The 26,533-nt window shown below is 48.7% G+C and overlaps 1 protein-coding gene across 2 annotated transcripts in view; it reads right to left on the bottom strand.

Annotated features, from left to right (window-relative positions):
* ZMYM3 (zinc finger MYM-type containing 3) overlaps positions 1–26,357 on the bottom strand; it is a 102,485-nt gene extending 76,128 nt beyond the window's left edge. The window contains exons 1-2 of one of the 2 annotated variants that reach the window (XM_069747277.1): positions 26,308–26,357; positions 14,103–14,800 (exon numbers count right to left, since the gene is read on the bottom strand). In XM_069747277.1, coding sequence (XP_069603378.1) covers positions 14,103–14,679 — 577 coding nt within the window. In that variant the 5' untranslated portion in view covers positions 14,680–14,800; positions 26,308–26,357. Of the gene's footprint in view, positions 1–14,102; positions 14,801–26,136 lie in introns of both variants that reach the window. The other variant, XM_069747275.1, reaches the window with a different exon arrangement.
* Between the last annotated feature and the right edge of the window lie 176 nt (positions 26,358–26,533).

The following is a 26,533-nucleotide window of genomic DNA, read 5'->3' as shown; positions in this document are numbered from 1 at the left end:
GATGAGGAGACTTTCAGGAGTATTGGATGAAGGACTATGTTATATGAGCATGCTTGTGTGTTAACACTGTCTTCAGCGTGCTCTGATAATATTGTTCAAGTCTGTAAAGGAAATATATAATCAATAAGTAGAGTAGAGTTACATTTAGTTGACAAAAAAGTAAAACTGGATATACCGGTATTGTAAGCACAAAGGGGCTTTTGCTGCAGGTAGGGGTCAATCCTGGCCCCTTACCTCCTGGATTCTGAGCTTAGAGGGGGGTTAGCAAATGGCCTGTAATAGAAGGAATATTTCCCATTATCTGTATAAGAAGACACAGGTATTGGAAAGCCCACAACATGGGCTCACATCCATTCACAGACAGAATCATTTCAATAGACCGGTCCAGATCATTTTGGAAATACAAGTCTATGGTCCGGACTATAAAAAGCTGGGTTACACAAAGAGATGGGTTCACATGTGCGGGCAGCCTTAGGGTTGATGCGATCCATAATTCATTTCTCCTCCTCTCAGGAAAATAGACGATAACTGTAGACGGAAATGTTAGGGATATACAACAGAAACACCTTTTTAATGTTATAACTGTTTTGCATATTTGCTTAAAATATTACTTCTATTACAGCATTAGTAATTGGTAAGCAATTATTGCTTGTACTAAAGAAATGGAACCTTGTGAGGAGTGCATCAGTTCTACAAGGTTCAACTCATGGCTTGCATAGACATTCTTGCAAACAGTTTCCTCTTCCAGTTTTTCTTTTCATTTATTTGGCAAAAGACTGTTTACCGATATGGCAGCATTACGCAATAAACAGAGTAAGGAGGCTCTGATTAACCTCTGTGAGCAGAGAGGCATACAGACCGCAGACAAATCCAAAGATCTGCTCATTGGTGCCCTGATGGAGCAGGACTCGGAGCAGAGTACTGTGGCACCTGGAAAAAGTGAAAGCCCAATTCAAGAGAAGCCAAGTAATGGACATTGTCCCAGAAACAGCTTCTGGGGGTACTAACAATGCCAGTTCTGAGGCAAGCATGGATGTTTCTGTGCAAAAGGCCTTACAACAGTTGGGAGAATGATGCCAGTATGTGCCTGCAGCTTATTCTACAATACTAACAGGCTGCTGCTGCAGAACGACAGGCTGAGCCGAGAGAGAGGCTGCTGCTGCAGAACGACAGGCCGAACCGAGAGATGTTGATACTGCAGAACGACAGGCCGAGCTAAGATAGAGGCTACTCCTGCAGAACGACAGGCCGAGCTGAGAGAGAGGCTGCTGCTGCAGAACGTCAGGCCGAGTAGAGAGAAAGGCTGCTGCTGCATTACATCAGGCCGAGCCGAGAGAGAGGCTGCTGCTGCAGAACGACAGGCCGAGCCAAGAGCGAGGCTGCTGCTGTAGAACGACAGTCCGAGTCGAGAGAGAGGTTGCTGCTGCAGAACGTCAGGCCGAGCCGAGAGAGAGGCTGTGGCTGCAGAACGTCAGGCTGAACAGAGAGAGGCTGTGGCTGCAGAATTTCAGGCCGAGCCGAGAGAGAGGCTGTGGCTGCAGAACGTCAGGCCGAGCCGAGAGAGAGGCTGCTGCTGCAGAATGACAGGCCGAGCCGAGAAAGAGGCTGCTGCTGAACGACAGGCGGAGCCGAGAGAGAGGTTGCTGCTTCAAAACGATAGGCCGAGCTGAGAGAGAGGCTGCTGCAGAATGACATGCCGAGCCGAGAGAGAGCCTTGCTGCTGAACGACAGGGGCCCGAGCCGAGAGGCGCTGCTGCTGCTGCAGAACAGGCCGAGCCGAGAGAGAGGCTGCTCCTGCAGAACGACAGGCCCGAGCCGAGAGAGGCTGCTGCTACAGAATGACAGGCCGAGCCAAGAGAGGCTGCTGCTACAGAACGACAGGCCGAGCCAAGAGAGAGGCTGTGGCTGCAGAACGTCAGGCTGAACAGAGAGAGGCTGTGGCTGCAGAATTTCAGGCCGAGCCGAGAGAGAGGCTGTGGCTGCAGAACGTCAGGCCGAGCCGAGAGAGAGGCTGCTGCTGCAGAATGACAGGCCGAGCCGAGAAAGAGGCTGCTGCTGAACGACCGGCCCGAGCCGAGAGAAAGGCTGCTGCTGCAGAATGACATGCCCGAGCCGAGAGAGAGGCTGCTGCTGCAGAACGACAGGCTCGAGCCAAGAGAGAGGCTGCTGCTGCAGAACGACAGGCCGAGCCAAGAGAGAGGCTGCTGCTGCAGAACGACAGTCCGAGTCGAGAGAGAGGTTGCTGCTACAGAATGACAGGCCGAGCTGAGGGAGAGGTTGCTACTGCAAAACGACAGGCCGAGCCGAGAGAGAGGCTGTTGCTTCAAAACGATAGGCCGAGCTGAGAGAGAGGCTGCTGCTGCTGCAGAATGACATGCCGAGCCGAGAGAGAGCCTTGCTGCTGAACGACAGGGGCCCGAGCCGAGAGGCGCTGCTGCTGCTGCTGCAGGACAACAGGCCGAGCCGAGAGAGAGGCTGCTCCTGCAGAACGACAGGCCCGAGCCGAGAGAGGCTGCTGCTACAGAACGACAGGCCGAGCCGAGAAAGAGGCTGCTGCTGCAGAATGACAGGCCGAGCCGAGAAAGAGGCTGCTGCTGAACGACCGAGCCGAGAGAAAGGCTGCTGCTGCAGAATGACATGCCCGAGCCGAGAGAGAGGCTGCTGCTGCAGAACGACAGGCTCGAGCCAAGAGAGAGGCTGCTGCTGCAGAAAGACAGGCCGAGCTGTGAGAGAGGCTGCTGTTACTGCAGAATGACAGGCCGAACCTAGAGAGAGAGGCAGCTGCTGCAGAACAACAGGCCGAGCCGAGAAAGAGGCTGCTGCAGAACGACAGGCCGAGCTGAAGAGAGGTTGCTACTGCAAAACGACAGGCCGAGCCGAGAGAGAGGCTGCTGCTGCAGAACGACAGGCCGAGCCGAGAGAGAGGTTGCTGCTACAGAACGACAGGCCAAGCTGAGAGAGGCTGCTGCTGCAGAATGACAGGCCGAGCCGAGAGAGAGGCTGCTATTGCTGCAGAATGATATGCCGAGCAGAGAGAGAGGCGCTGCTGCTGCAGAACGACAGGCGGAGCCGAGAGGTTGCTGCTTCAAAACGACAGGCCGAGCTGAGAGAGGCTGCTGCTGCAGAACGACAGGCCGAGCCGAGAGAGAGGTTGCTGCTACAGAACGACAGGCCGAGCTGAGAGAGGCTGCTGCTGCAGAATGACAGGCCGAGCCGAGAGAGAGGCTGCTATTGCTGCAGAATGATATGCCGAGCAGAGAGAGAGGCGCTGCTGCCGCAGAACGACAGGCCGAGCCGAGAGAGAGGCTGCTGCTGAACGACAGTGGCCCGAGCCGAGAGAGAGGCTGCTCCTGCAGAACGACAGGCCCGAGCCGAGAGAGGCTGCTGCTACAGAACGACAGGCTGAGCTGAAAGAGGCTGCTGCTGCAGAAAGTCAGGCCGAGCCGAGAGAGAAGCTGCTACTGCAGAACATCAGGCCGAGCCGAGAGAGAGGCTGTGGCTGCAGAACGTCAGGCTGAACAGAGAGAGGCTGTGGCTGCAGAACGTCAGGCCGAGCCGAGAGAGAGGCTGTGGCTGCAGAATTTCTAGCGAGAGAGAGGCTGCTGCTGCAGAACAACAGGCTCGAGCCGAGAGAAAGGCTGCTGTTGCTGCAGAATGACAGGCCGAGCTGAGAAAGAGGCTGCTGCAGAATGACAGGCCGAGCCGAGAGAGAGTCTGCTGCAGCACGTCAAGCCCAGAGAGATCTCCAGCTTATGATGTCCCAAATACCAAGGGGTATCAGTTCTCAGCTACCTCATTCCCAGGATATAAATCCAAGAAGATTTGTACTTGGAAAACTTCCCCTTGATGGAGAAAGATGGAGACTTAGATACTTTTCTGCCCTGTGATCAGTGGGCATAGTATGTAACTCCAGGGCTGAAAGGCAAAGCCTTGGAAGTTTTTGCTGACCTTTCACTGGCTCTAGATGGGGACTACGACTCTATAAAAGAGGCCTTGGCCAGGACATACAACCTCATCCCCGAAGTGTATCAGAGAACTTTCCGGAATCTACAGCGGGGATCAATAATAATAATTTTATTTTTATAGCACCAACATATTCTGCAGCACTTTACATTAGAATGTAAGCCCGCAAGGGCAGGGTCCTCACCCCTCTGTATCAGTCCGTCATTGTTAGTTTGTTTACTGTATGTGATATTTGTAACTTGTATGTAACCCCTTCTCATGTACAGCACCATGGAATCAATGGTGCTATATAAATAAATAATAATAATATCTGCAATTTGTATGTGACCCCTTCTCATGTACAGCACCATGGAATCAATGGTGCTATATAAATAATTTTAGAGGGGACTTGTACATACAATAGACATTACAGCATAACAATAAACACATAGATCAAAACAGATAAGGAATGAGGGCCCTGCTCGCAAGCTTACAATCTATGAGGAAAAGGGGAGACACGAGGGGTGGGTGGTAATTGCTTTCGTTGTTCGGACCAGCCAAAGTGTAAGAATCGGGTGTTCATGTAAAGCTGCATGAACTGGTTATCAGCATAAGTATGTAACAGTACAGACACAGAGGGCTATTAAATGCATAAAGCATGTGAGAACATGATGCAAGGAACTTGGTTACGGTACAAATTTTTGAATGGGCAACACAGGGATAGTTAGGTTAATGCATTGAGACGGTAGGCCAGTCTGAACAAATGCGTTATTAGGGCACGCTTAAAACTGTGGGAATTGGGAATTAATCATATTAACCTGGGTAGTGCATTCCAAAGAATTGGCGCAGCACGTGAAAAGTCTTGGAGACGGGAGTGGGAGGTTGTGATTATTGAGGATTCGAACCTCAGGTCATTAGCAGAACGGAGGGCACGGGTGTTGAGGAGAGCCATAAGATCAAATACTTAATTAACCCCAAGCATAAGAGGTTGAGAGGGGCGACCCATAACGTGTATTGTTTGATCTTACATAAGTTTTTTTAGATGAAAGTTAGACACTAAAGATGGCTGCCATTTCCTGTATCAGAGAGCCATGTGGCTGCCTGGCTGGTATCAAAGATGACGCCCACCCTGATGACCTCATGGATCCATCCACAGTGACGCCCACCTTGATGACCTCATGGACCAACCCACCCTGATGACCTCATGGATCCTCCCATGGACTTGCTCATTGCCCAACCTACTAACCAATGGAATGCATCCGATCACTCCCATTTTAGAGCTAACCGAGCCCCCCTTACAGGGGATATGTAACCATGTGTTCTGACTGAATAAAGTCCCTTTTCCCTTGCAGTTGGGCTATAGATTGATCATGGAGAGTTTACATATGACTGTGTGTTGTTATATGTTTATTTTTTTGGTGCGCACCTGATCAATATCCATTAGGCCAGGAGTAGGCAACTTAAGTGAAGTGAACATTTTATTATTAAATTGTTCAACCTAACACGGGTAGGGTGGTAGGCTGAGACCAGGGAGGAGAAGTAGGGTGGTGCTGAGCCATGGAGTGCTTTGTGGATGACGGTAATAAGTTTGTGCTGAGTTCTGGAGTGGATGGGTAACCAGTGTAATGACTGGCACAGGGTAGATGCATCGGTGTAACGGTTGGCGAGGAATATGATCCTGGCTACAGCATTCAAGACAGATTAGAGAGGGGATAGTTTGGTAAGAGAGAGACCGATTAGTAGAGAATTACAATAGTCCAGACGAGAATGAATAAGAGAAACAGTACGTTTTTGCAGAGTCGAAAGTAAGAAAAGGTTGAATTCTAGAAATGTTTTTGAGGTGCAGATAACAAGAGAGAGCCAGTAATTGGATGTGGGGGGTGAATGAAAGCTCGGAATCAAGTATGACCCAAAGACAGCGGGCATGTTGCTGGGGAGTAATGGTGGAACCACACACGGAAATGGCAATGTTGGGCATAGATACATTAGTAGAGGGAGGAAACACATGGAGTTCAGTTTTTGACAGGTTCAGTTTCAGATAGAGGGAGGACATGATGTTGCAGAGAGCGGTAAGACTCACTGGTGTTATCTAAAAAGGCAGGCGTGATATCAGGAGTAAAGGTGTATAATTGAGATGGTACTGGAAACCAAATCTACTAATTGTTTGACCAATAGGGGCAGTATACAAAGAGAACATGAGGGGGCCTAGAAATGATCCTTGAGGAACCCCAATAGTAAGGGGAAGGTGAGAGGAGGAGGAACCAGCAAAACATACAGTGAAGGAGCGATCAGAGAGAGGAGAATCAGTAGAGAACTATGCCCTTGAGGCCAATGGAGTGGAGCATAGTGAGAAGGAGCTGATGATCCACAGTGTTGAATACTGTAGAGAGATCCAGGAGAATTAGCATGGAGTAGTGACCATTAGATTTAGCCATGAGGAGATCATTAGAGACTTTAGTGAGGGCAGTTTCAGTAGAATGTAAAGAGCGGAAACCGGACTGTAGAGGGTCGAGAAGAGAGTTATCTGAGAGATAGCGGGTAAGACGGGAGTGGACCAGGCATTCCAGTTTAGAGATGAAGGGAAGATTAGAGACAGGTCTATAGTTAGTGGCACAGTTTTGGTTGAGGGATGGTTTTTTAAGTAATGGATGTATGATGGCATGCTTAAATGAGGAGGGAAAGATATCGGGAGAGATAAGAGTGCGGTTGAATATTTGACAATGAGGTTGAATATTTGAGCGGTGACAGCAGGGGAGAGGGGCTAGAGGAGATGTGACAGAATGGGGTCACTGGTGCAAGTGGTTGGGCGAGAAGATGCAAGGAGCCTGATTACTTCTTCTTCTGTGACTGGTTCAAAGTCAGCAAAGTGAGCAAGATGTAGTAGGGCAGGGAGGACAGTGCATGGTATGAGGAGTTTGGGAGAAAATTTCCTGTCGGATATGGTCAATTTTTTCTTTGAAGTAATTGGCCAGATCGTCAGCGCAGAGGTCCGTGGTTGGGGCCTGCACTCTTGGGTTGCGTAGGGAATGAAAAGTTTCAAAGAGACGTTTAGGGTTATTGGATAGAGGTGATAAGGGTGTTGAAATAGGATTGTTTGGAGAAGTGAAGGGCAGTGTTGTATGTTTTAAGCATAAACTTATAATGGATGAAACTAACAGCTATGCGGACATAGTGGCCACCTTGAGGACCACGTTCCGTCAATGGATCCGAGGACTTTCTGTTACCAGCTTTGAGGAACTAGAGGATCTAATGATCAAGGATTAGCGATGAGCGAATATACTCGTTACTCGAGATTTCTCGAGCATGCTCTGGGGTCCTCCGAGTATTTTTTAGTGCTCGGAGATTTAGTTTTTCTTGCCGCAGCTGAATGATTTACATCGGTTAGCCAGCATAAGTACATGTGAGGATTGCCTGGTTGCTAGGGAATCCCCACATGTACTTATGCTGGCTAACAGATGTAAATCACTCAGCTGCGGCAATAAAAACTAAATCTCCGAGCACTAAAAAATACTCGGAGGACCCCAGAGCATGCTCGAAAATCTCGAGTAATGACTATATTTGCTCATCACTATCAAGAATCAATTCCACATATGTCCCATGGATGTACAACAATTTGTGTGTCATCGAGAGCCAAAGACTGCTGATCAGGCTGCAAAGATTGCTAACTCTTATGCTCCTAACAGGATGCCACAAGCCTGGAAGCCATCGGGATTCAGCTGGAAGGGAGGTAAGCCAGTTGGGGGGGGACCCCTCTCCACCTGCCAACTGGTCCCCAGGGTATTCTAAATCCACTACCTCCGGGGCCCCTGGAATCAGACATTCTTTTATTGATACACTTCGCTGCTGTACGTGTAACAAAGTGGGACATGCTAGTGTTACTTTGCTCTGATCAGAAGATAAGCTCCAGTATGACCAAGCCACCGAGGCCCCCACCTTCCATCTTATTTGTGACTGGCTCTGATATGAGGAATAATGAGATCTGTCACTGTGAGCAATAAAGTTACCGTTGGCCTCAGACACACTGCAACAGAAGTAACCCTAGTGTGTTCAGAACTGGTGACCCCGCTGACATAATTCCAGGAAAGACTGTCTGTAACCGGAGTTGGTGGTGGTGGTGGTGGTGGGGGGGGATTGGGGAGTCAGCCCTACCAAGCTCAAGGCCTGTGTGCATCTGGACTGAGGAGCAGAGAAAGGACTGAGGAAAGTGGGCATATCAGACACCATCCCAACCAATGTGCTGCTAGGCATGGACCTGGGCAGGATGGTATGCCACTATGTCCCTGCCTTGAAAATGAATATTATGGAGAAGGTGGAAGCAACTGAACCACATGAGAGCCTGTGAGATCCAGGAAAATGTACCGATGTGCATGACTGTACTTATGTGGCGGCTGTGATCCGCAGTGAGGCTGCTGCTAAAACTCAACCCCAAGGATTAAAGGATGAGTCTCAGAAAAAACAGCCAGAACAGAAGGACCCTCATATAGCCCAGGAACCTTGCTACATGGCAGACCTAATGAGGTCCCCAATAGCAGACTCCCCATCTCACAGGGTCTAGCATCCCCACTAGGCCGGAGCCTACAGACTGATAGAGCTTTCAAAAGGCCCTGATAACAGATGCCAGTCTGGAGAAACTGAGATGTCTTCCAGAGCAACCTCCTCATGGGTCTGACAAGGAGGTTTTACTGGAACTAGGGGAAGCCCGTAAAGAGACATTCCTCCATGGCACAACAGAGCAGGGGGACTGTGAGGAGCATCTGTTTGTCAGCTATCCATTCAGGGGACAGTTATGGAGGATTGCTGACAAGATTCCACTTGCTAGACCCTTTAGAGTACAAAAGACTACACCACTACCGATGATTGATGAGCCTTTCCAACGAATGGCTGTGGACATCCTAGGGCCACTTGCAATACCTCGCAGCCCTAGCATATGCTCTATTGTTCCAGTTGTTAACTATGATACGCTCTATGCAGAAGCTGTGGCGTGGTCCTCCATACAATCAGATAAAAAGGCCAACCCACTAGGGACTGTTTTGTCATGTGGAGTTCCCCAGGGAAATGTTAACTCATCAGGGGACCCAAGTCATGTCTAATTTGATGCAAAATCTCCGCAAGAAAATGAAATGAGCCCTATTGTAGCCAGTCCCTACCATCTGACCAATGGACTAGGTGAGCGCTTAGTTGAAACTATAAAACAAATGCTCAAGATGCTGGAAGAGACTGAAGGGACAGACTGGGAATGTTACCTCCATCTCTTGTCTGTATACAGAGAGGTACCCCAGGCCTCAACAGGATTCTTCTCCTTTGAAATAGTTAATGAGAGAAAGGTCAGGAGGCCTCGTCACTTAATTATAGGAGTTTGTGCTAAACTACAATGCTCTGGCTAAGCCGTTAACTGACCTGAAGCTCCCCCAAATTATTTCCTGAACTTCGAATCCTTTGGTGCCCTAAAATCAGCATTGGCTAGTTCACCCGTTCTTCGGGCCCCAGATTTCACTTGCTGGTTTGTGGTGCAGACTGATGCCAGCACTTATTGGCTAGGTGCGGTGCTCGGCCAGGTGAACCAGCGAGGTGAATAACACCCAATTCTCTACATTAGCAGGAATCTCCTGCCCAGAGAGGTTGCTTATGCCACAATTGAAAAGAGTGTTTAGCAATAGTGTGGGTTCCTGCAGAAACTGCAGCCCTATGTCTATGGGTGCAACTTCACAGATCGTAACACACCAAGATGGCTCAACATAGTGGGGGATAATGGGAAATTGCTCAGATGGAGCCTGATTTTGCAGTAGTATGATTTTACAAGTCAACATAAGAAAGGAATGGATCATGGCAATGCTGATGGTTTATCCGCCACAGGGGTCAGAGACTGGATATGTGCTAGGGAGCGGACAAGTAAATCAAACTCCCATGCACGTTCAAAAGGGGGGGAGGTGTGAAGGAAATATATAATCAATAAGGGAAATTATTATTATTTATTTATATAGCACCATTGATTCCATGGTGCTGTACATGAGAAGGGGTTACATACAAGTTACAGATATCACTTACAGTAAACAATCTAACAATGACAGACTAATACAGAGGGGCGAGGACCCTGCCCTTGCGGGCTTACATTCTACAGGTCAGGATAGCAGTAGAGTTACACTAAGGGTACCGTCACACGGTGGCATTTTGATTGCTACGACGGCATGATCCGTGACGCTCCAGCATCGTAACAATATCGCTCCAGCGTCGTAGACTGCTGTCACACTTTGCAATGTACGACGCTGGAGCAATAATTTCATGACATATGTGCAATGTAGAAGCCGTTGGTTACTATGCGCACATCGTATACAATATCGTGCACACCTTTGTTACACCATGCGATCATGCCGCCACAGCGGGACACTAGACGACGAAAGAAAGTTTCAAACGATCTGCTACGACGTACGATTCTCAGCGGGGTCCCTGATCGCAGGAGCGTGTCAGACACTGCGAGATCATAACTATATCGCTGGAACGTCACGAATCGTGCCGTCGTAGCGATCAAAATGCCACTGTGTGACGGTAACCTTAGTTGACAAAAGGGTAAAACTGGATATACCGGTATTGTAAGCACAAAGGGGCTTTTGCTGCAGGTAGGGGTCAATCCTGGCCCCTTACCTCCTGGATTCTGAGCTTAGAGGGGGGTTAGCAAATGGCCTGTGTTAGAAGGAATATTTCCCATTATCTGTATAAGAAGACACAGGTATTGGAAAGCCCACAACATGGGCTCACGTCCATTCACAGACAGAATCATTTCAATAGACCGGTCCAGATCATCCTGGAAATACGAGTCTATGGTCCGGACTATAAAAAGCTGGGTTACACAAAGAGAAGGGTTCACATGTGAGGAAAGCCTAAGGGCTGATGTGATCCATAATTCATTTCTCCTCCCTCAGGAAAACAGACGATAACTGTAGACGGAAACGTTAAGGCATTTCTGTTGCTTAGCAGTTTTTATTTTATAACCGTTTCGCATAATTTGTGTGTGGTTTTATTTGTACCTTTTTTATATATATTTATTGTAAGCAATGTATATTTTTATATTAAAGCTTAAAATCTTTAACAAGTTTGATCTTGTATGCTCCAAAAGTATCCAATATGCCTGTGTGACCTTCTCATTGTCTGACAGTAACAAATTTTGGGGTCTCGTCACCCCGTGTGTTTGAGGAGTGGTGGCAGTGTAAGAAACCGGGGTGTGCTGAGTGTGTCGTGGTATGATTTATGCTCACTTTATAGACTAGAACAGAGGTTGAGTGCTGAATCGAGTGAGAGGAGAAAAATTAACCCGTGGCGCACTTTACTTGCATGCGTTGTGGCTGTCATGCAGCCGCGTGGACTCGGAACATATTTTTTGAGCACGTCAAAGACACTCGGTTGACACACCAGCATGCTCGGATAATACCTTATCGCGCATCACTAATTATGGTGACACTGCTCTCTATACGCCATATCATGACACAGGTAGATCACAGTATGTAGATCACAGGGTCCCTGCTCTATGAGATGGAGCAGGTGGTCAGGCTGGAAGCACTGCTCCTGGAGTGGTGGCTCAAGCATTAGACAGCCATTCTGATACAGGGGGAGAAGAGTGACCACTGAAAAGGAGAACCATCACCAGGTGTGAACTACGATCAACTGCCAAGAGTGAGCGTTAAAGGGATTTTTCATTCCTATATAAATGACTCGCTTCTTTAGGGTCTGATCAGCAGTACGTTGGAAAGGTCACTAAACATTGTAACAGAGAAGTTGGGGTCCGCTCTGTACACCATTTTCAGCCTGCAGAGGATGAAGCTGGCGACAGCAGATCAGTGGGGGTGGCCATCAATCTGATAATTATTGGCTACCCTTAACGATATGTCACCAATATCATAGTTGTAGAAGACCTCTTTAATGATTCTGATCATTGCCAGCTGCCACGTTCCTTTACACTGGAACTGGACCCTGGCGATTTATACTTTTCCTGGCTCTCATTCACTTATATCTTCACTTGTGCAATTACTGATTTATTTTTTGTTACTTTGAGCTATAGTGTGCATTTTTTGTCTCTAGACTCTTCTATGACTTATTTAATTTATGTCACTCTATATTTTTATACATACCCGTATATACTCGAGTATAAGCCGACCCAAGTATAAGCCGACCCCCCTAATTTTGCCACAAAAAACTGGGAAAACTTATTGACTCGAGTATAAGCCTAGGGTGGAAATGCAGCATTTACCGGTGAATTTCAAAAATAAAAATAGATCATTATTTCCCCATAGCTGTGCCATATAGTGCTCTGCACCGTTCATTATTGCCCCATAGCCGTGCCATATAGTTCTCTGCACCGTTCATTATTTCCCCATAGCTGTGCCATATAGTGCTCTGCACCGTTCATTATTTCCCCATAGCTGTGCCATATAGTGCTCTGCACCGTTCATTATTGCCCCATAGCTGCCATATAGTGCTCTGCACTGTTCATATTTCCCCATAGCTGTGCCATATAGTGCTCTGCACCGTTCATTATTGCCCCATAGCTGTGCCATATAGTGCTCTGCACCGTTCATATTTCCCCATAGCTGCCATATAGTGCTCTGCACCGTTCATATTTCCCCATAGCTCTGCCATATAGTGCTCTGCACCGTTCATTATTGCCCTATAGCTGTGCCCCATATAGTGCTCTGCACCGTTCATATTTCCCTATAGCTGTGCCCCATATAGTGCTCTGCACCGTTCATATTTCCCCATAGCTGCCATATAGTGCTCTGCACAGTTCATATTGCCCCATAGCTCTGCCATATAGTGCTCTGCACCGTTCATAGTTCCCCATAGCTCTGCCATATAGTGCTCTGCACCGTTCATTATTGCCCTATAGCTGTGCCTCATATAGTGCTCTGCACCGTTCATATTTCCCCACAGAAAGCTCTGCCATTGCCGCTGCTGCTGCAGTAAAAAAAAAAAAAGCCATACTCACCTTTCTTGCTTGCAGCTCCCGGCGTCCAGTCCCGGCATCTCTCCGCTTTGACTGATCAGGCAGAGGGCGCCGCGCACACTATATGCGTCATCGCGCCCTCTGACCTGAACAGTCAGAGCGCAGAGACGCCGGGAAGATGGAGCGGCGCCGGGAAGATGGAGCGGCGCCCGGCGGCTGGAACGGGGACAGGTAAATATGCGATACTTACCTGGTCCCGGCGTCCGGCTCCTTCCCCCGGACAGCTGTCTTCGGTGCCGCAGCTTCTTCATCTATCAGCGGTCACCGGCACCGCTGATTAGAGAAATGAATAGGCGGCTCCACCCCTATGGGAGGTGGAGCCGCCTATTCATTTCTCTAATGAGCGGTCCCACGTGACCGCTGACAGGAAGAGCTGCAGCACCCGAAGACAGTGTGACAGGCAGGGGGAGCGCCAGGATCGCTGGAAGCAGGTAAGTATGCCTCAGCGCCCTCACCCGCCGACCCTGCCACCCACCTTGACTCGAGTATAAGCCGAGAGGGGCACTTTCAGCCCAAAAATTTGGGCTGAAAATCTCGACTTATACTCGAGTATATACGGTATATTGTAAATCTCATGAGGAGTTACTAGAAACAAACCCCAGCATTGTCCAGTCTATTCATTTATATCCATCTTTGTACCCTAATTGTTAGCACCTTGTACTTCATTCATTTGACTATTATTGCTCACTGTTTCATGCCTTTGCCTATTCGAACACAAATCTATTTTATAGAGGTGTCATAATCATTGTATTATTTTTTTTTTATTTGGGATATAATCTAACTACGTAGCCAGTGTTTGCTTGATTCCATTTCCTGTATGGTCTGCTTACATCTCAAACTTTCTTTTTTTAAAACATTTAATCATGTGATCTAATAAAAATTATCTATTCAATATTTAATCTACACTTGGAGGATTCTTTTCTTTTCTACATAGGATTTTTAATAACAAACAAGGGCTAATCATTCATATGAATGTATCAGACATATATCTTCCTAGTACAGATGGTTTCTGGTAAGTGGTAATATAAATGTCCTCATCAGTATTGTAGAAGGGGCTCTTGGCTATGCCATATGGCAGATGTACCAAGTCCCAGTGCCTGATCTCTAAGAACCAGAACACAAATGTAAAGACAATCTAACCGACACATGATAAGCGTGGTCTACCCACCAGATGAGGGTCTGGAATTGGCCTCTCCATCAGCGCTCTTCTCAGACGACTGGTTGGGTTGAGCCGCCTCTTTCTCCTGGGGACTGGATTCTTTATCAGTGCTTACATTATGGTCTACATTCTGGGGTACAGAGGTGCGAGGTTTTAATGTAGGTCGCAGTCTCATCCTTCTTGGAAGTGTTTGGCTGGGCTGTGGTGGGTCTGCCTGTGTTTCAGGAGCTTCTCCTGCTGCTTTCGCTTCGGGGGCACAATTTGTGTTCTCCTCAGTTTCGGTGATCGTTTGGCTTGGATCTCCATTTTCTTCAATGCGCTTTGTCTTGTGAGCTTTAGAATGTTCCACATCAGGTTTTTTGGTCATCCTTGCTGCAACAAACACTACATCATCCTTACTTTCGTTATCTGGATCTGAAGGCGATGTTTTAGGTTCAGGGTCTACCTCAGCGTTGTCCCCTTTTACAATCTCCTTAGCGCCTGCCTTGGCCTTTTTGCTGGTCTTGCTGGCCGGTTCTTCATTGGCATTCTCTGCAGCATCTTCCTCTTTTTGGCTGTCGGGTCCTTTATTGTCATCACTCTCCATATTTGTAGACTAAAGATTCCTGGCAATGAGATCTAATATCAGCTGGTCCAAGTGCAGCTTCGGCCTAAAGGTCTCCACTTGCAGTTGTCAGTGTCAGGGAACCTGCTAGAGAGGCCCCGGTCTGGGGAGAGAGAAAACAAGTATACGGTCAGAGAGCTACCCCACCAAACATACACTGAGCAGTACCACGATGACAAACGTGTAAGATCCTTAAATAAACTATTAAACAATCCCAAAAGTCACGTAGACTATGGTGATAAAGATATGATATGGAGCAACTCTAAAACGATTAGGCATTGTACCTGAGCAATGTCCCTTTCATTATCATTAACCTGTCTTTTAGAAGCACGAGTGTTCCACATACAATGGGGCTGCCTGGCACTGCCACATTACGTATTATGTGCCAGTCCTATTCATTAGAATAGCACACGAGCAGGCAGTGTAAACGCTACATCATTAGCACACGAGCTTCCCAATGTGGAGGATCACACCACCGGACTATCCCTCTCCTACACACTTTGCAAGGTGTTAGGGTGCGGCATGCCGAGCATGGATTCACACGCTGCAGACTTTACACGGGACAGTTCTGTTCATCTTCTATGGCAATCACAGGCTGTATGCAAGTGTCATTCAGAGACTTTATAGTCACAGCAACAACATCTGCAATCCTCTCTCCATCTAATACTGGGCTAGTTCTTCTAAAAAAGGAACTTCTCAGGCCTTTGTTTGTGCACCAAACCAGGGCTGTGGAGTCAGAGTCGTGGAGTCGGAGGTAGTTTTGGTTGGAGTCTGAGTCGGTAGAAATGTACTTACTCAGACTCCAGCTTTAAAAAAAAAATGTATTAATATTTCATAATTGAACTTTCATATGAATTTTATAAATGCTACCCAAATACATGTTCTATCAAACTATGAACAACAGTGATAAGCAGTTCTGCTGGAGATAGAAACATTTCTTACTTCTTGTGTGTCAATGTTCTCCACTGCCCTTATCTAATCTTATACTTAGTTAAGGTACCGTCACACTAGACGATATCGCTAGCGATCCGTGACGTTGCAGCGTCCTCGCTAGCGATATCGTCCAGTGTGACAGGCAGCAACGATCAGGCCCCTGCTGTGCTGTCGCTGGTCGGGGAAGAAAGTCCAGAACTTTATTTCGTCGCTGGACTCCCCGCAGACATCGCTGAATCGGCGTGTGTGACACCGATTCAGCGATGTCTTCGCTGGTAACCAGGGTAAACATCGGGTAACTAAGCGCAGGGCCGCGCTTAGTAACCCGATGTTTACCCTGGTTACCATCCTAAAAGTAAAAAAAACAAACACTACATACTTACCTACAGCTGTCTGTCCTCCAGCGCTGTGCTCTGCTCTCCTCCTGTACTGGCTGTGAGCGTCGGTCAGCCGGAAAGCAGAGCGGTGACGTCACCGCTCTGCTTTCCGGCTCACAGACAGTACAGGAGGAGAGCAGAGCACAGCGCTGGAGGACAGACGGCTGTAGGTAAGTATGTAGTGTTTGTTTTTTTTACTTTTAGGATGGTAACCAGGGTAAACATCGGGTTACTAAGCGCGGCCCTGCGCTTAGTTACCCGATGTTTACCCTGGTTACCGGCATCGTTGGTCGCTGGAGAGCGGTCTGTGTGACAGCTCTCCAGCGACCAAACAGCGACGCTGCAGCGATCCGGATCGTTGTCGGTATCGCTGCAGCGTCGCTAAGTGTGACGGTACCTTTAACCTCATGCTGCCCCAACCCCCCTACTTACAATGTATGAAACTGAAAGTGAAAATGTGTTGCAAATTCTTAGTAGTAAAGCTCCTCCTCTAGACTAGATGTTTGGTGTGCGTCTTCCAAGCATCTCACAGCTGCTACTCAGAAGAGGAAGACTGTAAGAAGTACGGTATTATCCTTTCAACAACATTGTTTATTGCATATTTACTTACAAGCGTTTAGAAAAGTTTATAAAAGTTATTTGCTATATTCTAATTGTATTCTAATAAATATAGTTTTTGCTCTAAGTGGTCTGATTACTTATATGATGGTGAGAAACTGAATAAGCACGATGTTAAAGGGAACCTGTCACCCCGTTTTTTCAGTAGGAGATAAAAATACCGTTAAATAGGGCCTGAGCTGTGCATTACAATAGGGTATTTTTTGTCCCCCGATTCCCCACCTATGCTGCCGAAATACCTTACAAAAGTGGCCTTTTTCGCCTGTCAATCAGGCTGGTCAGGTCGGATGGGCGTGGTCACAGCGCTGTTTCTTCCCCCACATCTTGCTTATGTTCCCGTTGGTGGCGTAGTGCTTCTCGCATGCGCAAGTGCCGAATGAACTGCGCAGCTGTACAAAAAGAGCGCGCTCGCCACTATTCAGCGGTTTCTCGGTGGGCGCGGCCATCTTCCTGAGGCCACGCGTGCGCAGATGGAGTCTCCTGCTTCCTGGGGCTTCAGGAAAATGGCCGCGGGGTGCCGCGCATGCGCAGATGGACATCGCGGCGGCCATTTTCCTGAAGCAGAGATTCGAACTCGGCTTCAGGAAAATGGCCGCCGCGATGTCCATCTGCGCACGCGCGGCACCCCACGGCCATTTTCCTGAAGCCCCGGGAAGCAGGAGACTCCATCTGCGCACGCGCGGCCTCAGGAAGATGGCCGCGCCCACCGAGAAACCGCTGAATAGCGGCAAGCGCGCTCTTTTTGTACAGCTGCGCAGTTCATTCGGCACTTGCGCATGCGAGAAGCACTACGCCACCAACGGGAACATAAGCAAGATGTGGGGGAGAAACAGCGCTGTGACCACGCCCATCCGACCTGACCAGCCTGATTGACAGGCGAAAAAGGCCACTTTTGTAAGGTATTTTGGCAGCATAGGTAGGGAATCGGGGTCAAAAAAATACCCTATTGTAATGCACAGCTCAGGCCCTATTTAACGGTATTTTTATCTCCTACTGAAAAAACGGGGTGACAGATTCCCTTTAATATTTCACACCAGTAAATTTATTGTTACGAATTGGCCATTTATGAAGGAGTCGGAACCTGATAAAATCCAGGAGTCGGAGTCGCAACTGTGGCTTACCGACTCCACAGCCCTGCACCAAACCCTACCATTGCGGAGACTTCTGACATCTCCAAACATGTTCTTAGGCTAAGTTCACATTAGCGTTGCGTCGGGAGCAGCCACGGCGACGCATGCGTCATGCGCCCCTATATTTAACATGGGGGGCTCATGGACATGCGTTGCTCTTGCGTTTTGTGACCCATGCGTCCCTATGGCGCAACTGTCAGGGCGCAGAGGATGCTGCATGATGCAGTTTCTTCTGCGCCAAAAACCATGAAAAAATGAACGGATGCGTCACAAAATGCTGCGTTGTGCATGCGTTCACATTTGCGTTGTGCGTTGCATCGCCGACGCTGCACCGCACAACGCTAATGTGAACGTAGCCTTAGCAGCACAATCAGAAGTCATTTTGCATAAAATGGATCTTAAGAGGGTTGTCCGGTAAAAACAAGTTATTACCTAACCATTGGCTGGGCGATAACTTGTAGTTGCGTGTGAATCCTCACACTGGGACCAGCACCGATCGGCAGAATTGGGAACTTTTATCCCTGTTAAAATGGAGTGGCAGTGCGCATCTTATACCGCTGCGCGAATCATTCCTTATGGGGTGCCGAACGCTGCACTCCGCTCATCGGTGCATGAAAGGAGGGTAGCCGGGCATCTGACCTGCAGCACCATCTTGTAACAGGGATATAAATTCTTTGATCTGCAGATCGGTCCATATGCCACTAGTGGGACCTCCACCGCTCAGCAAGTTGTCACCTATCCAGTCGTTATGTAATGAATATTCAGACAAATTGTAGTTAGTATACATTAACCCCTGTTGTGGTATTGGCTGGCACGGTGCATAGTGGGTATGCCATTTAGCTCTGTAAAGGCTCGGAAACTTGAAGGACCATTTAGCTAGTTGCCAGATATTAAAGCAGATCCGGAATAGCAGCGTTTTTGACACAGCTCACCTGCACTGCGTCCAAAACGCTACCATACAAGCACAGTGGATGGGATGTATAGAAATCTGGACGTGGTCAGCTTTGTACATAAGGTTTAAGCCACATTTATGAATTGAGACTTTTTAAAAAGCTTCACTCTCACTTCCCCTGGAAAAAAAGTCACAAACTCACTCCATTAGGGGACATCTTAAAAGCTGAACCTTTATAGATCTACTGATGTGATATAGCTAACGCAGCTACCAATGGAAGAAATACAGGGAGACATTTTCAGAAATGTGACGCTTCATGGCTGCACTGCACATGCCCAGGGAGGCAGCGGTGGCGTAGGACACCCTGAGATTTGCCGAATCGGCGGGTAACAGCTGGCTGAGTCCTACATCACCCCTGGGGAAAACAACGCTCCCCCCCCCCCCCGTAACTAGTCACCCACTAATTAGTATATAGTAACCACAGTTATAAAATAGTTTTTTGCCAAATGCAGTAATCTAATCAAGACAATGAAACAAGCCTGTTAGGAAGGTATAAAAATACTAATACATATGTGGTGGAGGTTTGGGGGCTGAAGTAGCGGTCAGGTTCCCTAGAAGTGCTCTGGGAGTGTCAAAGCACTTCCCAGGCCTTTCCCCCCTGGCTCTATGATCTATCCAGCCACAGCTTCTTCTGTGGAGTCAAGCAGAGGAAGGTAGGGCCATGTGGGGAATTAAAGTTTGGGAAGTGCTCTGATCACATCTAAAGCACTTAAGCCTCATTTCAATATGAATGTATACATCAATTTTTCAGGGAACAACAAGTAGCATATATAAAGGCATGGCGGATATTTATCTTACAGAGAGCAACACGTAAGTATAAACCCCTCATAAGATCACAGCTCCCAATATAAAGCCTTTAATAATTTTTCCTCTCCATATGCTAATTGGCATCAAGCACCCCTACACCGTGCCCGCCATCTCTCCAGCCTTGACTCGCGTGGCTGACATCTTCCAGGTGGCCTGTTGTGACTGCGTTCCCTACTGTACAGAGAAGATAGCCGGACAGACAGCTGATGACTTAGATGTCAGCGACATCAATCACGGTTGGAAAGACGGAGAATGCAGGGACAGAGAAGCACAGTCTTTAGGTGCCCATCGGACCACTCGGAGCCAATTATCAAATGGAGAGGAAACATTACAAAGGGCATTTTCTTGGGTATGTGGGAAGCAGTGATGTTATGGAGGGATTGCAGGAGAAGTATTCAAGACAGCACAAGGGTGGTGGAAAAACTTTATATAGGGAAAACGTGGGGACAGGTTCCCTCTAAGGTTAATTGGTCTTAAATACCCCACACAAGAGAATAATACATGGCTTTGTGGGTCTTGAAAATATAATGTAATTGATACCTTAAAGGATTTAAAGTGCTGCTCCATTGCTGAGAAATCCCATTCTGTAATGATATGCTAAGGAGACTGGAAGTGCATTGGGGGCACGTCAACGTAATGCACGTGCATCAGTTTTCATTATTACTTCAGGCCTAGCCCACGCTCCTCTCCATGACTGACAGCTCCACGCTCTGCTAGCCAAAAGGCTAAACTAAGAGAGGGCAGAGCAGTCAAAGGCAATAACTAAGGATACTGAGTAGGCCAGACGTGGCATTTACATGGCAGCCAAGTAACACTGTGATTTCTTAGATTTCCTAAAATAAACAATGATTTACCACCACGCGGCCATAAAATCTGTGATGAGCCATGATGTGCATGCCACAGCCGGTCTTATCCCGATGGCGCTGCCATTCATTGACGCTGCTCCATCAGCATTTACCGTACTTATAGTGGGATTTCTCAGCGCTGGTATCTTGCACCTTTAATTTTCAAAACCTACAAGATCATGTAGAATGCTGAAAAAGACGGTTGATAAGTTCCCCTTAACAACTATTTTTAAAAAAGGAGGGTATTCCTGATAATATATACACTGCACATAGGTTAATACTTTCCAATTATAAAATTGTCCTATCACTAGAAGGAACTGTGCCCATATCGCCATAGGGTGCTACAGGCTCTGCAAATAAGACTCCATAAACTCATTATGTCAAATGTTTCCCCAAATTAAACAATATTCAGACATTGTATTGGCTGATTGCATGTACACTCATCTGACAAATTACACAGGGACATTAGTAGATCCCAATCCCTCTGATCAAAAATCCTATTCTAGACCCACACCCCAAAGACCCTTCATATTAACCCACCCCAAACAGAGAACCTCCCGCTGATCATAGAGCTGCTCCCATCCTGATCAGTCCCTTTATAGAGCTGGCCATCGTACTCTTATACTGACTGTAGAGCCCACCCTGCCACCATCATGCTGAAAATAGAGGCCCGCTGCCATCACATCTTATCAGAGTCTCCCCACAGCAGTCATGCTGATCGTAGAGCCCCCCACCATCATACTGATTCTAGAGCACTGCCACCATCATTCTGATCGCAGAGCACCCCCTCAGGAAATCATGGTGATAATAGCCCCCGCAACCGTATCGGATCCTAGAGCCTCCCCTCTACCATCACGGTGATCCAAGATCCTCTCCTCTACCATCATGGTGATCGTAGAGGTCCTAGATCCTCCACTCTACCATCATTGTGATCGTGGAGCTCCTAGATCCTCCGCTCTACCATCATGGGGATCCAAGAGCCTCCCACGCCATCATGCAGATCATAGAGCCCCCCCCCCCACTCCCACTGCAATCAGGCTGATCGCAAATAATAATCATCTTTATTTTTATATAGCGCTAACATATTCCGCAGCGCTTTACAGTTTGCACACATTATCATCACTGTCCCCGATGGGGCTCACAATCTAAATCCCCTATCAGTATGTCTTTGGAATGTGGGAGGAAACCGGAGTGCCCGGAGGAAATCCACGCAAACACGGAGAGAACATACAAACTCTTTGCAGATGTTGTCCTGGGTGGGATTAGAACCCAGGACCCCAGCGCTGCAAGGCTGCTGTGCTAACCACTGTGCCACCGTGCAGCCTCCCCACAATCATGCGGACCATACAGTCCACACTCGACACCATGGTGATCGTAGAACATCCCCCTCAAAATCATGCTGATCATAGAGCACCCCCCTCAAAACGATCGAAGAGCCTCCCCCAACATTGTTCTGACTGCAAAGACCCCACACCTCAACATCACAATGATCAGAGAGCCCAACCTGCTAATCGTAGGGCCCTCCTCAAAATCATGATGATTGTTGAGACCCCTCTTGCCATCCGGCTGATTGTAGAGACCCACCACACTGATCAAAGATTCCCCAGTGCAGATAGTAAAGCCTTCGTACCATGATCATAGACCTTTCATAGAGCAGCCCCCCTAGTGATCATAGAGCCATTTAAACCATGCTGATCATAAGCTCTTCAGAGTCCCCCATACTAAAACAAAGTCCCCATCCTTAACACAGACCCTTCATAGAGCCCCAACATAAAGATCATTGACCCTTGATAAAGACCCCCGCATCATGATCATTTACCCTTCACAGAGCCCCCAATACAGACAATTGAAGCCCCCACACAGATCATTGACCTTTCATAGAGCCCCCCAAACAGATCATTGATTCATTATAAAGCCCCCCACATCCTTATCATTGACTCTACAATGACCCCCCCCCAATCCTGACAGTTTACACTTCATATGGCCTCTTCATCCTGATCATCGACCCTTCATAGAGCCCCATCCTGATCACAGACCGTTCTTATCCCCCTCCTGACCCTGGAGCCCCCATCCTGATCATTGACCCTTCAGAGCCCCTCCCCATCCTGATCACTGACCCTTCATACAGCCCCCCATTCTGATCAGACTCTTCTTATCCCCTCACATCATAATCAGCCTCATCCTGATAATAGACCTTTCATAGAGACCCCCACCCTGATCATAGACCCTTCTTATACCCCCACATCCTGATAACCCTCCATCCCGATCATAGACCTTTCAGAGACCCCCCCCATCCTGATCAGACCTTTTTCATACCCATTCCGATCATAGACCTTTCATTGAGCCCCCCATCCCGATCATAGACCTTTCATTGAGGCCCCCATCCTGATCATTGACCCTTCAATGAGCCCCCATCCTGATCATTGACCCTTCAATGAGCCCCCATCCTGATCATTGACCCTTCATTGAGCCCCTCCATCCTGATTGACTCTCTTTATCCCCATCCCGATTAAAGACATTTCAGAGCCCCCATCCTGATCATTGACCCTTCATTGAGCCCCCCATCCTGATCATAGACCCACATCCTGATCATAGACCCTTTTTATCCCCATCCCGATCTTTGAACTTTCATAGAGCCCTCATCCTGATGATTGACCCTTCAATGAGCACCCCATCCTGATTATCCATCTTTCATAGAGCCCCCAAATCCTAATAGACCCTTTTTATCCCCATCCCAATTATAGACCTTTGACAGAAACCCCCCCCCCCATCCTGATCATAAACCTCTCATAAAGCCTCCATCCTGATCAGACTCTTTATTCCCCATCCCAACTATAGACCTTTCATAGAGCCCCCATCCTGATCAGACCCTTTTATTCCCCATCCCTATCATTGACCCTTCATAGAGCCCCCCATCCTGATCAGACCCTTTTATTCCCCATCCCTATCATTGACCCTTCACAGAACCCCTCCATCCTGATCATAAACCTTTCAGAGCCTCCATCCTGATCACTGACCCTTCATAGAGCCCCCCATCCTGATCACTGACCCTTCATAGAGCCCCCCATCCTGATTATTGACCCTTCATAGTGCCCCCCATCCTGATTGACCCTTCAGAGCCCGCCATCCTGATTATTGACCCTTCATAGAGCCCGCCATCCTGATCAGACCTTTTTTATACCCATCCCGATCATAGACCTTTCATTGAGATCCCTCATCCCGATCAGAGCTTTCATTGAGCCCCCCATCCTGAACACTGACCCATCATTGAGCCCCCACCCTGATCATTGACCCTTCATTGAGCCCCCCATTCTAATCATTGACCCTTCATTGAGCCCCCATCCTGATCATTGACCATCCTGATCATTGACCCTTCAGAGTCCCCCATCCTGATCAGACCCTTTTATTCCCCATCCCTATCATTGACCCTTCATATAGCCCCCCATCCTGATCATTGACCCTTCACAGAACCCCTCCATCCTGATCATAAACCTTTCATAGAGCCCCCATCCTGATCACTGACCCTTCATAGAACCCCCCATCCTGATTATTGACCCTTCATAGAGCCCTCCATCCTGATTATTGACCCTTCATTGAGCCCCCCATCCTGATTATTGATCATTCATTGAGCCCTCCATTGTAATCATTGAGCCCCCATCCTGATCATTGACCCTTCATTGAGCCCCCATCCTGATCATTGACCGTTCATTGAGCCCCCCATCCTGACTGACTTATTATCCCTATCCCGTTTGTAGACATTTCAGAGCCCCATCCTGATCATTGACCCTTCATAAAGCCCCATCCTGATCACAGACCCTTCATTGAGCCCCCCATCCTGACTGACCCTTTTTATCCCCCATCCCATTTATAGACATTTTCATAGAGCCTCCATCTTGATCACTGACCCTTCATAGAGCCCCCATCCTGATGACTGACCCTTCATTGAGCCCCCACATCCTGATGATTGATCCTTTATGGACGCACATCCTGATCATAGACCCTTTTTGTCCCCATCCCGATCATTGTCCTTTCATAGAGCCCTCATCCTGATGATTGACCCTTCATTGAGCACCCCATCCTGATTATTCATCCTTCATAGAGCCCCCACATCCTAATAGACCCTTTTTATCCCCCATCTTGATTATAGACATTTCACAGAACCCCCGATCCTGATCATAAATCTTTCATCGAGCCCCAATCCTGATCAGACTTTTTATTCCCCATCTCAACTATTGACCCTTCATAGAGCCCCCCATCCTGATCATTGACCCTTCATAGAGCCCCCCATTCTGATTATTGACCCTTCAGAGACCCCCCCATCCTGATCATAGACCATTCTTAGCCCCCCTCCCCCATGCTGATCCTGGAACCTTCATCCTGCTCATAGACCTTTCATAGAGCCCCCCCCCATCCTGATCAGACCCTTTTTTATCCCCATCCAGATCACAGACCTTTCATTGAGCCCCTCATCCTAATCACTGACCCTACATAGAGCCCCCCATCCTGATCACTGACCCTTCCTAGAGCCCCCATCGTGATCATTGACCCTTCATAGGGCCCCCCATCGTGATCACTGACCCTTCATAGAGCCCTCCATCTTGATCACTGACCCTTCATAGAGCCCTCCATCTTGATCATTGACCCATCATAGGGCCCCCATCGTGATCACTGACCCTTCATAGGGCCCCCATCGTGATCATTGACCCTTCATAGGGCCCCCATCGTGATCACTGACCCTTCATAGGGCCCCCATCGTGATCATTGACCCTTCATAGGGCCCCCCATCGTGATCACTGACCCTTCATAGAGCCCTCCATCTTGATCACTGACCCTTCATAGGGCCCCCATCGTGATCATTGACCCTTCATAGGGCCCCCATCGTGATCATTGACCCTTCATAGAGCCCTCCATCTTGATCACTGACCCTTCATAGAGCCTCCATCTTGATCACTGACCCTTCATAGGGCCCCCATCGTGATCATTGACCCTTCATAGAGCCCTCCATCTTGATCACTGACCCTTCATAGAGCCCTACATCTTGATCATTGACCCTTCATAGGGCCCCCATCGTGATCACTGACCCTTCATAGGGCCCCCCATCGTGATCATTGACCGTTCTTATCCCCCCTCCCCCATAATGATCCTGGAGCCCTCATCCTGATCATTGACCCTTCTTATCCCCACCCTGATCACTGACCAATCATAAACCATTCTTATCTCCTCCCCCATCCTAATCATTAACCCTTGATAAAGTCCCCCTCCCCCATCCTGCTGATAGCCCCTTTAATCCCCCTCCCCCATACTGACCCTGGAGCCCCCATGCTGCCGTCTCTGCGGCCTGAACTACTTCGGACCCCCCCCAGAACAATGTTCCCCCTGCACACCGCCATCTCCCCCTCCAGTGCCCCCCCTATTCTGCTATCCACTCACCACCGTGCCCCGCGGGTCCCCATCCTGAGCCCATGGGCCCTGCCCTCCCCAGAGAGGAGCCCGCTCACAGGCAGCCACGGTCTGTGCACCCCAACACATGTCACCTGGTGTCTCCCAGGCCCCCGGACCCCACCCCGCACTGCACACACGACCACCCTCGCCCTGGCCGCTCTCCCGCCTCACATGTTGGAGCCGAGTGTCGGCAGATCACACGCCCCACCTCCCGCCGGGTGTTGTGCACACTCCCGGGGCCCCGCCAGCTGGTGCCCTCTGCTCCAGACCAGGCCACGGCGTGCAGCCCGCTCTCCTCACCCCACTGCTCTATTTGCCGCCGTCTCGCACCATACCTTCCAGGGCTCCGGTCCCCTCCCCTTCGCGGGTGTTTTCCCAACCCCCTTCTCGGACAAAGTACAGTACTGAGAGCCGGCTGCAGCCGTAGTCTCTCTGCAGCTGCAGTCTCTGGCGCAGCCACACTCTCGGGAGGTCTCTATCTCGCCTTTTCTCGCTGTCTCACGCACTCTGTCGCTCTCTCTCAGGCGCGCCCCCGCTGCGGTCCCTTTAAGCGCGTTCTCAAACCTGTAGCAGGACAAGCGCGCTTCCGCGAAAGAGGGCGTGGCCATGGTATAGAGGCGGGGCTATGCCTACAGTTACCAGCCGCTAGCTCGACACTGAGAGTGGAGGAAGGACGAGTACTTGTGCGCAGGCGCAGTGAGTGGCCTTTCCCTTTTGAGTCGGAGTGCTGGG

Source organism: Ranitomeya imitator, chromosome 2 (assembly GCF_032444005.1).
Source record: "Ranitomeya imitator isolate aRanImi1 chromosome 2, aRanImi1.pri, whole genome shotgun sequence".
Taxonomy (NCBI): domain Eukaryota; kingdom Metazoa; phylum Chordata; class Amphibia; order Anura; family Dendrobatidae; genus Ranitomeya; species Ranitomeya imitator.
The sequence above is the reverse complement of the archived record's forward strand: the minus strand, read 5'-3'. Positions and strand labels throughout refer to the sequence as shown.